At 36.9% G+C, this 17159-nt stretch overlaps 1 protein-coding gene across 1 annotated transcript in view; it reads left to right on the top strand.

Annotated features, from left to right (window-relative positions):
* The window catches only part of LOC142334262 (uncharacterized), a 62040-nt gene that overhangs the window by 23451 nt on the left and 21430 nt on the right, over positions 1 to 17159 (top strand). Inside the window, exons 5-6 of the mRNA XM_075382155.1 lie at positions 1310 to 1477; positions 13824 to 13959. Of these exons, the coding sequence (XP_075238270.1) occupies positions 1310 to 1477; positions 13824 to 13959 (304 nt within the window). The remainder of the gene's footprint in view (positions 1 to 1309; positions 1478 to 13823; positions 13960 to 17159) is intronic.

The raw sequence follows: 17159 nt of genomic DNA, 5'->3' as shown, positions 1-17159 counted from the left end.
GTCCATTCTTTAAGTTGTTTGTAATGAGAGGTTATTATTGCTTGATTATTTAGCAGTTTTCTTGTTATAAATAGTGATTTGTGAAAGTTTATATATCATTTTTGATTACAAAATCATACTTTTGTATTTTTTGTTCTGTGTGCCTTGAATATATAATAGTGGACGTAACTCCAAGAAAGTGTTCTAAGATTGTTTCTCTTTCTGAGCATACTAGTATGACACAGTGACAAATAGCTTTTGAGTGTAGTGTTGCACTACTAGGAACAGTGAATGCTATTTTAAAACAATTTAAAGAAATTAGTTCCTTTTTGCCTCAAAGGAAAAACAAATGTGGCCGTAAAAGAAAAATTATTTCAACACAGGATCAGTTATTAATAGAAAAAAAATCCAAAATTACCTGCTGTGAACTTAAATTGAGAATCAGCAGCCAATGGACAGATTTACTCGTGACAATGTTAGATGTTTACTTCTTACTGCTGGATGGAAAAATTTGGTCAGCTAAACAGCAGCTTTGCACCAAGTATGATAAAAATTGGTCTTGTGGGCCAAAGCACATGCTTACTGGACAAAGAAGACTGGAAGAATATTATGTTTTCTGACAAGTCACATTTTTTTGTTCTGGGCAAAGGGTTCCATACATTAGAAAAGCATTAGATGAAAATACATTACTGGCTAATATCCAACAATCAGTTAAACATCCCCAGAAAAAAATGTTTCGGGGTTGTTTCACATTTGAAGACCGTTGTTTATTATTCCGGTTGATATGTGTTGAAAAGTGATGGATATAACAAGATTATGAAGGGTAAGTGATGTGATACAGCTTCAAAATAAATTCCCACAAGGCAACAGAGTGTTCCAACAAGATTTGGCATCATGGCATACAACTAAAAAAGTGAGAAAATTTTTCAGAGAATGTAACATTAATGTGCTTCCACAGTGAGGCAACCCTTCAGACAAACCAATTGAAAATCTTTGGTCAGTAATAAAAAAAAACCACTCTCAAAAATGAATTGTACCGCAAAAATTGACCTCATTAAACAATAATATTGTATGGTTTCATTATGAAGAAATAAAAAAAAATGGTAGTATATTTGTTCAATCGATTGCAGATCGTGTATTTGAAGTGATTAATTATAAAGGAGAACATATTAGTTAATTGATTGATATTCACAAATTTTACAGGAATGATGTTTTTTCAAAATAAAGTTACATTTTATTAAACAATGCTTGTGTTTAGGTTAATTTGCATGCTACTGTATATTATTGTAATCTTTAAACATCACAGATTATAGTTGTTTCTTACTTACAGAATATTTATGCAACACGTATTGGTGGATTCTTTTATGTTATGATAGTATTTAAAAAACTGACACGAACTAAAGGAGTGGTTTTAACTCCACCGCTTTATTTTGGTGTGTCTGCTGAGGAGCCTTATTTATTTGTCATGAGAAACCAGATATCTGAGAAGACTTCACAGGTGAGCATTGACAGTAAATGATAGATTTTTTTTTAATAGATTTTAAGTTGGAACTGATTTTTAATACAATAAATTTCTTTTTATCCCTGCTTCCTGGACCCTGAATTAAGCATGATCACAATTTCAGGAGGTGCCTTTGCCTCTAGCTGCTGGATGAGGGAAACACCAGTCTCGGCTATGCTGTTCCCGGCCTCCACACCCAGCAACTGGGACTCAGTCCCAGTTGAATTAATAAGTTTATGTTGAATTAATACTAATACTACCTGTCAGAAAGTAAATAGGATTAATCATTTTTTTCCATTTACAAGTTCATTCAAACTCTCAATTTAAGAAACCCAAAATTTCTCATTTCTTGCAAATTTGCTACCTGATTGCAAAATTAAAGTGAGGAATCGTTAATCTTGAATATCCTTTTATTATTGTTGTACATATCTATTGTTATGGAGCACGGATGAACTGTGATTGAGAGATGTTTAATATTGTACAGTTACTCATCCTTATAGTTCAAAAAGAATTCCTCTTAAATGTCTGAAAAATCTATGTAAATAGATTTTCCTTCTGCACAAATATTGCTAAAGTTCTGTGTGAAAACAAATGTATTTGACCATCTTTTAATACTTATAAAAATGTTTGGTTAAAAGACGGTGTACTTGAGTTAAAATGAATGAAAAGGATTTTTAAAAAAGAACGATATGAAGAATGATTTGCATTGAATGGTGACTATATTTAGTAATAGTACATATATGCAAGTTGAGTTTAATTTACTTAGCATGATTTTATTTTATAAGCATGTACTGCTGAACTTAGAGTTCAAATACTGAGCCAATTTGATGGAATTAAAAAACATGATCTACAAAGATATTGTATGCTTTATTTAAAAAGATTTGATAATTCCAATCATTTGACAACTGTAAATGTCAGTCCTTTTTCTTGAATAACTTGTTTTTCAGATCCCTTGATACCTTTATACACAAAAAAATTTAAACAGTAATAGTGTGATACTGCGTTACATGTCATCTAAAGTTTTATGCCAAACCTGTGGTGTTTCTTCAGTAGTATTGGAGCAATTGTGTGGTTTAGCCCTCCGAATCATGCTACCATCTATATAAACATACTTGTCTGGAATAAATTACTGTTTGGATGTATGATACATATGGTTATTAGAGGCTGGTTCTTTGCACATGAATTAGTTTACTTGCCCTGGAGTAGGTACGCTAGCTGTCATCCACTGGGTTGGTCTAGTGGTGAATGCGTCTTCCCAAATCAGCTGATTTGGAAGTCAAGAGTTCCAGCGTTCAAGTCCTAGTAAAGTTAGTTATTTTTATACGGATTTGAATACTAGATCATGGATACCAGTGTTCTTTGGTGGTTGGGTTTCAATTAACCACACATCTCAGGAATGGTTGAACTGAGACTGTACAAGACTACACCATTTACACTCATACATATCATCTTCATTCATCCTCTGAAGTAATATCTGAATGGTAATTACCGGAGGCTAAACAGGAAAAAGAAAAAAATATACATTAGCTGTGTCATTCGTATGAAAGAACTATAACATAGCTTAAAACAGATTCCTAGAAAACATATGGCTAACCAGGGTATCTATGGACTACTGCTGGTCCACCACAAAATTAACATTTTGGGCTTTGTATGTAGAACCACGTTGATAAGAACCGCAACGAAACATTTCAAGGACAGAAACAGGTTTCTACTGTTTTATGTGACTTTGTGCCTTCAGTGAATGTGCATTGGCTGCAATAAATTTTTCAGCATATAAATTGATTTATTTTACAAGTACTTCAAAGAGGACGCTGTTAAAAAACAGTCCAAAATGTGTTATTGGTGGTGAATCATCTGGTGGACAATATTTTACACACTGGGCAATTCCAAAAATGAAAAATTAAGATTGTAAGCAGTATCCTCATCTGCTACATCTACCAGTCACCAGTCATTACTATCATCTTCATCACTAGTTACTAAATTAATGGGCAGAAGATTGTCATGGTCAGTCCCTAGATTTAGGAGCAGTTAGGCCTATATCTGCTGTACTATTACTACTGTCAGTAATATTGTATCCAAAAAAATTACAATGAAATTTTAAACGGTACGGTAAGAGTCTCGCAGATATCATTTCTTCCACTCAAAAAACAAAAATTTCTGTACTATGTTAAAACTGTTTTTAACAAAATGATATTGAAATCAAAAAAGGTAAGACACTATATTTCTATTATGAAAATCTGTTATTAATTTAGAATTTTCTTTATAAACATGTACTTGTTAAATATTTGTAATAGACAATAGATATACATTAATAGATAATAAACAATGTTTAAGTGTTCCATAATAAGCAAAAAAATTAAAATTTGTTACAAAACTATTACTGGCCCGATTTCATTTATTAAACAATGAATAATCATAAGAATTGTATTATTTCTATAAATGTGATATGTATTACATATAAATGAAATCGGGCTAGTAAGAGTTTTGTAACAATTTTTTTTTCTTATATAGAATGCTTAAACATTGTTTAGTATATCTATTATTGTTTATCTACTATCTATTACATATAAACATGTATTTCTTTTAAAGAAAATTCTAAATTAATAACAGATTTTGCTAATAGAAATGTAGTGTGTTACTTTTTTTGATGTCAGTGTTGTTTTATTATTAACAGTTTTATTTATATTACAGAAATTTTTGTTTTTTGAGCAGAAGAAATGATATCTGTGAGACTTTTAACCATGCAGTTTACAATTTCATAGTAATTTTTTTTGATATCACTGAATTTTGTTAGATTATTCTTTTATTTATTTTTTTATAAATTACTGACTGTTATGTTTTGGATTTATTATTAAAATTTATTGCCTTAAAACAAACAAATTGAATTTCACAGCCAATTTTTTTTTGTTGACAGTCATGTCATTCACTTCATACCATATTTTTCCTTTTTTAATAAAACTAGTATAATGACATTTATGAATCGAAAGTCCGTGATTTAATAATACTGCACTTATTACTTTGTAAGTGTAACCCTCGATTTTTATTTTTAAATTTGATTTTACCAGTCTAATTTATTTCTGTTTTATTTATTTTCTTTTAATAAAACTGGTATAATCTCTTGTAAAGTAATACTTTTTTCTTTTTTTTTTAAAGTGATAGGAATTAAAAAAATTGTTTCATCTTCAGCATTTTCATTTACATAATAGCATTTACTATTAAAACAAGCTGGTAGCATATTTTCTTTTAAATTTTATTTTTTCAAGAACATTATTAAGTTTTTGTATGCTACCTAGTACTATCAAGTACTGCTGTCTAGTGGTGCAATTTGTAAATGTACATTAAAAAATTGAATAAAATGACATATTCGAGTCCCGCAGTTCAAAAAATGGAAATAAATGTTGTCTAACAAAATTTGAGGATTTTTCAAAGTATTCTTTATTACTAATCTAATTGAACTGAAATATAATGTTTTCAAGCATATTTTTTTCCGTATTTTCATTTCACTGTTAGGTTTGGTCATGTTTAGAACTGTAAACATAGTTTGTTAACTTCGTCGCCTCTTACCGAAGAAGTTCTAATGAACTCTATGATCATTTTCTTTATCAGAGTCAGTATCATTGTAAATAATAATTTGTGACGTATCTGATGTTGAGGGTGCACGCTTGTCAATATGAGGGTCGTATGTAGGATCAGAATTAGTATTGTCAGTATATTGATAGTATTGTCAGTAGAAGCCTCAGAATCTGTTTCGATGTAAAATGAAACTATTACTCAAATAGTCATAATTTAAAACTCTTTGTAACGCATTATCATGCAGATCGTGCTCACTTCATTTTATTAAAAAGTATTGAAGAAGAACTGCTCTAATAACCAAAGACAGTGATACACAAACAAACATTGACTCAATCTCAATAAAGCTGATGAACATAATCAACATGTGTGCTAACATACAAAGGGAAGATATCACAAAACATAAAAATCAGTTAATTGCACCTTAAGTGGTGTATGATGTTATATTTGTTTTTAAATGATGAGAAAACTATTTCTAATATGACTAATAATAAACCGTGTTACTACAATTCAAATTTGATGTTTTAAAAACACTTTTTCCTAGCATTCTGTTTTCAGGACCTAGGCACATTATGCATAACATGCTGACATCCTGTTTTCATGATGTTGGCACTTATAGCAAGAATTAAAAATGTCCAATTTTCAGGATGTTGGCACTGTAAAAGTTAAATTAATTATTTTATCCATATAATTATTTTTTTTTAAGTGGATACACTGGGCTGTCACAATTTTTGGTTATTTAATTACTATAGAAACTGTTTAGAAAGTGGGATAAGTGTCTCCAGTAATTAATTTTATTTGTTTGTGATAAAATGAAAAGAAACTTCATATACTTGATATTGTTTATAATCAGGAATATATCTGAATAATATTCCAGTGAATATTATTCATATTAATAATATTCCATGAATACCTGGAAAATTCTGTATAACATTTAGTTGTAAAGAGAGAAGCAGTTAGTAAATTGAAAATTTTAACCCAAAAAAAGAAACAATTTGTATGACAGAATTTGTATGCTGCATTAGTTTAATTTTTTTTAATAAATTAATCAAAATTGTATTTCTAGTTTAAATTCTGTAAGTATGTTATATGTATGAATGAATATTATGGAAAAACTCACCTAAAAAGGTATTTCAAGGTTCCCTACATGCAGTGGGTGTCAATTCCACCCACAATTCCTTGGGAGATTAAGGTATAATTCAGGATAGGAACACCACATTACTGCATAATTCAGATGTACTGCAGCTTAAGAATTATGCTAAACGAATAATTTTTCCTCTTAATACTTAAGAGCCAGTTGACAAGAGTATCTGGCTTCCTCTAGCAGAACCCTTACCAACCTCCAACAATTGAGCAATATGTGTGCTGGGAAAATAGGAGATGCTGTTCTGGTGTGAGGGTATCTGTGCTATAAATTGTTCAGTCAGTTCCTCTAGTGTAGGATAATTTAAAAAGTAAATTTTCTTTAGACTGTAAGTTATTAAAAGAATTAGAGCTCCCCAGTTTTATGAATAACAGTTACAACGATTTAATGACATAACAGTAAAAGATAAATCACTAAAAATATGCATTGCTATATTATATAAAATTTTGAATGTTATTTGTAAATGGTCAGTCCAAGAAGGTTGTAAAGAAAAGAAAGTTACCTATTTGTATTTATGTATTTCTATTGTAATGTAATTTGATATTAACATAATATTAAATAATAAATTATTTTTCAAATAAATGGTGAATGTATTAAGTTTTTAGGGGTTCAAAAAGGTTTAAAACTGGCTATTAAATACCCAAAAACTTATTTTAGAACCAACAAAATTGCCCCAGTGTCTTGATAATTAATTTGAACTGTTATAAAATATGGATTAAACTTTGCAGTATAAATACTGATACTGAAGACTTATCTTTATTTTATAAAAAAGATGCTGTGAGTATTAAATATTTTCCTGTTAAAAATGTATTATCTTAATAGGCTTGATTATTATGAAAAATAATTTAATTGCTAACGCAAAGTACATATGGATGAGAGAAATTTCTTTCTTTTTTTTTTTAATTTGAGGTATCATGGGCTGAGAAATAAAAATCTTATTAAATTTGGTTTCATAACTTTTAAATATTGTGTTGAGTATTTAAAACTCAATTTACAGTAAGAATATATCAAAACAAATTATTCATAGCAAATCTTTTTATTGTATATTTGGACATAAAGTGTACTCTTTGTTCCTTTCTGTTCTGTTCTGTATTAATTGTGTCATTTCAGTATACATGTTATATATAAACTTATTCTCAATTAGTTGTGTTTTTAAAGAAAATCATTCTTCAGTCCTTGCTTGCATTTCATTCCTATCACTATCACCAAAATAATTATGGGTTATTGTAAAATGTAATACATTAATGAAGTTCATGTTATGTGATGTATGTCTGTATGTCAAATTTTTAAAAAAGTTGATTTTTTATTTTATATTAGCTCAAACAGTTTTCAGCATTTTTCTATATTTTCTCAAATTAAATTCTATTTTTGGTCTGTCTTTTATAATTACTAAATTTCATTATTATAAATAAATGATGTGCATATTTTAAAAGATAACTCTTTAAAAAAGATCGTAATAATTTTTTACCGCCTGTTTTGTTTACTTTTTTATTCTGGACCAAGTTAGCAGAAATAACTATCTTATCTTTAAAATGTCTGTAAATGTAGACGTTAGGGGGGTTCTACGTTCATCTTAAAAATAATAAATCAGATTTTTTCATTTTTATACTATTTGTAATATTTCATTTTCTAGGACAATAAAAGTGGAGGGGGCATGCCTAACGGTGTGGGGCCTCCACGCCCCCGTGGTACCCATTTCAATCAGCTGAGTCCACTATGCTAAACAATCCCGTTTAGACTGGAAGCCCCCACGTGCACCGATGACGACGGGAAGAACTTGTGCGCTATGAACGCCCATGTCCCTCATCACAGCTGAAGCTATCGGCCGATACTTCGACGTCTTCTCTCGAGCTCCTTCCCGGAGGGAATCACCCTGCTCGAAGCGGACAGTAACGTCAACGATCAAAGCCTTCCCTGGTCCTTTAATTACCAGGTCAGGCCTCAATGTGACGGAACCCCCGCTGAAGAGCTGTTTCCGGGCGACAGGTAAACCTAACGAGTGGGCCGCAGACTCCAGAGCGTCGATAACTGCGTCATGTTTGGCCAGGCGCCCACCGCGTCCGGCAGGGCATTCCTCCAAAACGCTAGCTAGGGTCTCATTTTTCGCGTGACAGCGACGGCAGGAGATGTCGACGTCCGAGTTCAGGCGATTCAGGTAGCAGTTCGTAGGGAAGACATTGCTTCGCATTTTAAGGAGATCGATCTCCTCGTCCGGGAACAGTACCGGCCGACGAAGTCAAGCGTTGCCATGGTTGTTGCCCCGGAAACACTGGCGACCCCCCGGCCCAGTCCTTATGCTCCTGATCCCTCTACTATTGCTTCCAACGGTCTACGCTGGACAAGGAGACAGGCCAAGCCCATGGAGCGGGCCATCTGCTCGTAGTAGAGCGTTCCGCCCTCATCTCTATTTCCGCCGAGGGGAGAAGATCCCACCTCGTAGCGTGTCTGGTCGCTACACCACTCCCTCCGTTCCTCCACTCCCTCCGTTCCTAGTCAAGTGTGGCTTTTTTCTCTCTCAGCTCCCCTGGGCCGGACCGACTTGTTGGTATTACGCCGCCCAGGGGAGTGTCTTTAAACTCAAATAGGCCTCCCCACCTACCGGTTATATACCGGCATGGCAGGTCGGCCTACCATGCCCGGCGACGCGGCGCCGGGTCCCTTCAGTATTCAGTGTGCTGTTACCTGACTGTTACCCGTGGAGTCCTTGGTGGCTCATCAGTGCCAACACACCGCAGCATGCTGGACCTCACCAGCAAGGCTGTCCACCCAGTTCTATTCTAGCCAACACCTTGTCTTCTCTCATCAGAGTATTTCTGTAGAACAACTTGTCTAACAAAACTAGCAAAATTATTCCAGTTTAACTCGCTTCTTAGCATGTAGTCTATTGTTATCTCTGGAGTTAAACCTGTGAGTGCCTTACTATGTCTAAGTGTGTCCCACCTATTGCACTCAAAAAAGGTGTGCTCAGCATCATCTATCTCGTTGCAGTAGTTGAAAATTGGCTCTTCTCTCTTGCCTATTTTGTGCAGGTAGTTATTGAAGGAACCATGTCCTGTAAAAAACTGCGATAGATGATGATCAACCTCACCAAATCTTCTCGACAACCATGGCTTGATGTTGGGGATGAGGGTTCTCGTCCATCGACCCACAGCTTCCTGCAACCATCTTTCCTGCCAGATATTATAAACGCCATCCTTGACCTCTTGTTCTGGCTTGCCTTGTGCCCTCTCCACCCTCTTTTTTGCGATTAGGTCAATAGGAGGTGTACCCAATAACACGCACAGGGCGGCATAGGACACTGTCCTGTATGCGGACACAACACCTAGGAGCACACACCTGTGCGTCCTCGCCAGTCTCTCTTTGTTGCGCCTGATGGCGATAGAGCGCCACCAGGCGGGAACGGCATACATAAGCGAAGACACGACGGTGGTCGCCAGTAAACGGCGCTTTGAGGCCCGAGGGGCATTCTGCGATGACATAATGATGTTTAGACTTTTTATCATCCTTTCTGCCTTGTTGCATACATTGACTATGTGCTCGGTGTATCTACCGTTTTTCTGGAGGATAACTCCTAAGTACTTGATGTTATTCGCGTCTTCTATAGCATGACCGTTGATGGAAATATTGAATGGTTCTAGCACTCTTCTACCCGTAAAGGCAATACACCGGCATTTTTCCGTAGACAGTTGCAGACCCCTAGACCTCAACCACTCCTGTATAGTGTCGATGGCCGCATACATCCTCTCCCGCACCTCCAAGACCGTCCTTCCTTCTACGAGGACTGCAAGGTCATCTGCATAAGCCAGGACCTGGACGCAGACAGGAAACTCCTTCTGAAGGAGTTCATCTATAATCACCAGCCACAACAACGGCCCCAGAACAGAGCCCTGCGGAACTCCACCGTGCATTTGTGAAAATGTACTGTTTCTTCCTGTGCTTCTACCAGACATCCTCTGTTGGACAAGCAACAATTCAATTTGCCTACGCAGGTACGGGCTGAGGCCCCTAGCCGCAATTGCATCATTAATGTGACCCCAACCAACAGCCCCGAACGCGTTTTTTATGTCTAGTGACAGCATCAGTGGAATTCTCCTGGTTCGGCAAGTGCCTCTCTTCACCTCGTCGGCCCATCCTGAAATTCGGCAGATAGCCTGCACGGTGGATCGCCCCCGCATAAACCCGTACTGGTTAGGACTGATTCCGGCTCCCTCTTCTAGTTCTTTGATGATGCGGCCAGCTAGCATCTTTTCTACTAGCTTCCCCATCATGTTAAGGAGGCTCAGGGGTCTATAGGTTATATCTTCCTCCGAAGAGGTGCCTTTAGGTAGGAATACCACTCTGGCCTCCTTCCAGTAGTCGGGGAAGTCTCCGTTCTCCATGCCGTGGCTGGCAATCTCGAGCATCTCCCAGGGAGCCTTCTGAACCAGCCCCTTGATCACTGTCGCGGGAATCTTGTCTGGGCCAGGGCTCTTTTTGGTTGCCAAACTCCTCGCCGCAAGTTGTAGCTCTTCCATTGTGAATCTTCTATTGTCGCAAGGTGTGGATCTCACGATATCAGGCACTGTATGCGGGAACAACCTGGCTACCTCCCTTGCAACACTGGTCTTATTGAGGATAGGCATACGTCTCCCGAACTTTTTGGTCACAATACGATATGACTGGCTCCAGGGATTGCTGTCAAGCTCTTCGCAGAGCCTGATCCAGCAATCCTTTTTACGTCTCTTAATAGCCTTATTGAGCGTTCTTCTTGCTTCGAGGTATCTATTGGCTATTTCCTGGTACCCTTCTCTGTTATTTCTAAGAATACGTTGTTTCCTTCTCCTAAGGGACTGGAGCTCTTGTCTCATTGCTTCAATTTCAGCAGTTCACCAATATACGGAGCGCCTCCTTGTATTGTTAGCTGCCATTCTGTCCATTTCCTGCTTTATTATATTAGATAAAGACTCAGGTGATTGTTGATGTCTATCAGACAGTCTACTTGCAGTCGTGTTGACGATTTGCTCTATTTATACTGATGAGAATCTCGGTGGGGGGGGAGTGCACTTCACGCCTGAAATCTACGTCTTTCAGATCCAAGATAGAGGCGCGGTGATCGCTCGCTATATCTTCTGAGAGAACCATCCACTGGTACTGATTCCTCCTCCACCTACAGTCCAGGATGGTGAGGTCAAGCACCGACCGATGACCTCTCGCTACGTACGTGGGCGTATCGTCATTAATGCAGATGCAGCCGGCAGTTTCCAGGAGATCGGCAAGGATCTGTCCCCTCCTGTTGGTGTGTCGACTGCCAGCCGCCACCATTTTGCTGTTAAAATCACCCAACATTACGATTCTCTTGGTTGAATTAGTAATCACACCTTGTAAAGTGTCGATGAAGTTAGTAAAGTCCGCGATCGCAATGTTGGGCGAAATGTGCACACCCACGAATAGAGTTGTTTCGGTCTCAACAGACACCACGCCACTACCTCTAAACTTAAAATTCCATTGTATACTATGACTTACGTCCATAATGGCAACATCTCCCGACATATCAACAGTCCATCCAAGTTTGGCAGCTTCATATTTATTGGGTTCGGTGACCACAAGGAGGTTTACGTTCTTGTCTGCAACAACACGACTAATTAAGTCGTGAGCGAGAATACTCCTATTGGCATTCGCTAACATAGTCCTAATCATGCAATTTTTTCTTACATTGCCATGCTCCAGTCCTGTGTTCACCGCTCTTACAATCGAGGCATTGCTTAGGTTCAAGACAATCAGCTATCTTGTGACCTCTGCTACCGCAGTTGAAGCACAAATCGAGCCTATCTGGGCCCTTACATTCGTGCTTTCTATGGCCCGTGCCCCAACAACGGTAGCACCTGTCTTCATCTTCCCGGATGTACGCCCGGCAACTAATCCATCCGATTCTTATTCTTTCCTCGACCAGTTTGCATGCCGCTCTGTAAGAGGTCATGTGTGGCTTAATCGGAGATCATCTTCTCGCCCTCAAACTGATCACAAGCACAATGCTCAATCCGGCCTCGTCGTTCCGTCCTCAACCAGGACCCACCGGACGACCTCGTCTGGAATCCTGGAGACCACAGAAGGCAAGAAGAGCAGCGACGCGGATCATATCGGCAGTCGAGGGACTCCGAGGCAACCGTCAATACCTGGGGAGTACAGGAGGCCGTCAGACGTGCTCAAGGGAAGATGGAAAAACCCCTTAACGGCGCGACGTACCATGGCGCATAAACGCTTAAACTGGTTCATGGACGGCAGCTGCAGGACAAAAAGATAATAATAGCCGGGCAAGACGTAATATAAAAGGATGTCCAACTTCTGACGTGGTTTCAGGGCAAGCTGAACGCAATCGCAGGCCAAGGCTAGCTAGCGGAAATTTCCGGAATTAAAGATCCCGGCGGCCAGGGTGAAATGGATACCCAGGTAGCCCACTTCTTCGGACACCCCAAGACAACGTAAGGGTGTCCCAGTAACTATGACGGCAACATCAGACGTGATCCACGACTTGCCTTTGCGTTGCGACTGAGGGTGACACATTTTCGGGAGACAGGCTCAAACCGACCGACTGCAGTTACGTAGAAACCTCCAGCACAGCTCGCACGGAGGCCTCGACGTAGGGGCCAGTTAGCCCCTGGAGCCGGCGTACTAGAGGATCGAGGTCCAAGTTGAAGAGCAGGAGGAAGAGGGATCATCCTGCTTATCCCACTTGCGCAAAGGTCATTCGAGCCCGCCAAGCCCCTTGAAGATGGTGGAGCTTCCTCTGTACATCGCCTGAATAACCGCCACCAATTGGCTGTGAACGCCCTGAACAAGCAAGGCGCGCAAGATAGCCTGGTGCGAAACACAGTCAAATGCCTTGACTATGTTCAGAATAGCAGCGCACAAGCTACCCTTTCCCACCCGGATGGCCTTGTCTATCAGGTGCACGTTCATATAGCATCCATTGCCTGACACTAAGACGCGCTGTGCTGGCGACAAGGTGACGTTGTCCCGGAGCTTGCCCTCGATGACATCACCAAACAATCTAGCGAACAAGTTTCCAACTGTGATCGGACGCAACCCGGAGACAGATGACAAGTGCTTCCCCTTCATCGGGATTTTGCTCCACGCGGACTGGTAATGGCCCGACCACAATAGTAGATTGAATAGTCCGGCAAGCAAGTCGTTAAGACCGGGCACGCCCAGCAGCATGTCGCGTCTAACACCGTCAGCGCCCCGCTTCTTCGTCCTCTTCAGACGCGAACGAATTTCGGTAGACGTGACAGGGCCGCAGGCAGGAGAACCCGGAGACGGCAGCACCAGGCTGCACAAGTGCCTTGTAGGCAGCACACAAAAGTGCTTTGTAGGCACCCGAAGGTGAGGAGGCAACCTCGTCAGGCAGCATATTGCCTAGGCAATCCCTTCTAACCAAGTTGCCAAGCTCTGTATGACTTCAATTTAATGCTAATTCTTGCTCATTGTTTTTGCCAAAAAAGTATTTGAACGTAAAAGAATATTCAAATGTATTTGAGTATTCGATTGTAAAAGTAGAGAATGTAAAATAATTTAAATTCTTGTCTCTTATTTTAAAATCATTTAAGTCAATTACATAATTTATTTATTGCATTATTTGTGGTTATGTTTTAGTTCATTGTTAAAGCGCTGGGTTATGAAAAGTACAAAAAACATTCTCGTTTATCGGGGAAAAATATCCAGTCATTACAGCAATTATTAAAAAATAAAGCTGAAGAATTGAAACAACCAGAAGATATACCGTTTTCTCGTAAGTGACCATTGAATCTGGTATAAATAATTTTAATTATTATTATTATTGATAATTTTTAAAAACTTTATTAGGTCCTATATTTAAGTTTCATTTCTGTGGTCTTTTTTTTTACTAAACAGAGTGATACATAATTACACAGGTCAACTAAATTAAGGGATTTAAAAATTGTTTATTATTTGATAACTCATTTTTATGTTATGTGGTGCGCTGATTTCAAATATGGCCACTGTTTTTTCTATACGTAAGAATGTTTCACAATACTAAAAAAAGAAAATGGAAAAAAGGCATATTATATATGTATTCCTCTTTGAAAACTTTTATTTATAAAAAAGTTATAGAACCTAAAATAAGGGTTTTGTACATTTTCTTACCTCTACGAAGACTTGTACTGCCCTTTTTTTTCTTTCAGTGCTTCTCAAGCTCCATTTTCTGTTGTAGTCAGCTTGCGGATCATTTCTATGGATGCACCAATAGTAGTCTGCAATCATGTTTACATTCCACCTCCTCAGATATCTGTGTTACATTTTCTTTATATCTTGGTGAAATCTTTTACCCTGTTCTTCACTTATAGCATCAAGATTTTTGGAGAAGTAATCAATATGAGAATGCAGAAAATGTACCTTCAAGCTGATCGAACAACCCAAGTCTTGCAATTTCATTAGTATGTTTTCCAGATTTGGGCCCTTATTGTTCCAAGGAATTTCTTTATGACTTATTTAAATGCTTTCCATGCGTCTTTTTCAATGTCCTCCATTTTGGTTTGAAAGGCTTCATCTTTAAAAAGTTTATGATTATCTGAACCATTGAAAACGCCTTCATTCACTTTGGCTTCTGACAGTTGTGGAAACTTATGGCATTTGTATTTAGAACACTACTTCTTTAGTTAAGAGTCTTCACATATTGTTTTCATCAATCCCAGTTTGATGTGAAGTGGAGGTAGGACTTTCTGTGGATCAACCAAACTTTTCCATTGTACATTTTTGCTCCCAGGTTTTAGTAATACCCTATGTAGCCATTCTTTTCTGGTCCAATGTTCTTTCTTATCTCGGCTGGTCCCATTCACACAGGAAGCAGGGATATTTGGTGTATCCTCCCTGCTGCCCAATAAGCATAGAAATTACTTTAGGTCACTATATATTATCCATTCATGATCGTAATCTTTCAGTTTAGACAGAACTAATTCTAAATTCTCATAGCATTCTTTCAGATACACGAAGTGTCCTACTGGCACTGAAGCATATTTTTTGCCATTATGAAGAATAAGAGCTTTGAGATTTCTTTTGGACAAGTTAATAAACAGCCTCTATTCATTCACATCATACTTTGTGTTCAACTGCTCCATTACACCAGGAACATTGTTAAATTCCATCTTCCATCTTCCATCTATGTAGAAAGCCTTTTTTCTATATCTCTACCATGAGAAAGAAGTGCCAGGGACCAGTAAGTGTTTTCTTTTAATCTAGATCCTAAACGTTCTGCTGAATGTTTAGGAAGACTTAAACCTCTGACCAAGTCGTCATTCAGTTCATGCTGTGAAAAAAGTTGTGGTTCAAAACTACCAGAAATAAAATCAACATCACCATTATCACTGTCATCATCCTGCAACTCTGTTTCAAAGTTGTTCAGTATATCTTCTATTTTTTGTGGAACTGAAGGTACAGGTACACTAAGGCCATGAGCTTAATGTAATGACCTTAGCTAATAGCTTGACAAAAATGACTGATGAAGTCACTCTAATTAATCATATTACATCATCTGATTAGTCACTCATCTTACTGTATCAAACCAAAATTATGAACACTACTTGTATTCATCTTATATAACCAAATCAATAATAAAGTATCAAAAAAATTAATACAGGTTTAATTTTTTATTCAACGAGTTATAAATAAAATTTAACAATTTTGAGAATATTTGAATAAATGGATTTAGTAAAAATATGGTATGTGATGGAATTTTTTAACTATTTTTCCTGAAACCAGCACACAAAAATCTATAAGAATCAGTTATTAGTTTTCTAACAACTTTTCCATTGTTGACCTGTGTTATTATTGATAGTAGTTTTTTTGAGTTTGCTGACCTCCATAAAAAATCTCATCTGCACTGGGTTTTGAGAGGAAAGAATTTTAGGCTTTAATCAATATTTAATGCTAATTGCATCTATCTTTCTGTCTGTAGTTTTAAAAATGATTTAACGCTGGTTTCATTATGAAACAAATATTAACCAATTGTCATTTTAAAATTAAAAGTTTAGTGAAACTATGTATTATGTAGATTTTAGTTGTCTGGATCATCTCTTTTATTGTGAAAACATATTTTGTCATTCAAAATATCTTAGAAATGTGGAATGTATGAAATATATTATTATACATCAATCATTATTATACATTCTGTATATTTGAATGTTCTGTATATTCATACAGAACATTCATTTACCAATGTTCCATATGAATATCATCTGCAGCCATGTTACTTTAGGATGATAACAGGAATTTAGTGTAAAATTGTCAGTATACCAATTATATTATTAAGTCAATCAGTTGTGTAACTTAAAACTTATTAAAAACAAGAATAACAGCTCTATTACACACATCCAGCACAACATTTAAAAAAATTAATTAATAAATGCAGCTAAAGATGAATGAATTAAAAAGAATTGCTTAGTAAATTATTTTTAACTGTAGTAAGAGTGTAATTTGTTTTTCCTCATACAATGTTAAGGTATTAAGGCATAAATATAATTTTACATTTTCTGTAGGCATAGAATGTATGAGGCTTGTTAAAAAAATATTTAACCGTAAGACATGGAAAAAAAATACCTCATCTAATGGTCTCTAATTCTGGTCTATTTCGAATTAGTCGTGGCTCTAAACAGCTAACTCAGTGTTTCTTCCATTGTTGAGAATAATTTATCTAGTACTCTCTTGAAATAGCTACTAGCTATACCATTGTACTTGATATCCTACTTGCTATCAAATTGGGAACCTTTTAGTAGCATCTTCAGCTTGGAAATTACCAAAAGTTACAATAAGCCATGACTGGTGAGTAAGGAGTGTGGTGAACCTGAGGAATTCCATACTTAATCAAGAAATCCTGAATTAGATGTTGCAAATGGGGGTTTTTTTTTATTATTTTAAGTTAAGGTTGCTTTGATGATTTTTTGCTTGTAAAGTCTTTATAATATACCTACTCTATTA

The sequence above is a fragment of the Lycorma delicatula genome, chromosome 1 (assembly GCF_047948215.1).
Source record: "Lycorma delicatula isolate Av1 chromosome 1, ASM4794821v1, whole genome shotgun sequence".
Classification (NCBI taxonomy): Eukaryota; Metazoa; Arthropoda; class Insecta; order Hemiptera; family Fulgoridae; genus Lycorma; species Lycorma delicatula.
The sequence above is the reverse complement of the archived record's forward strand: the minus strand, read 5'-3'. Positions and strand labels throughout refer to the sequence as shown.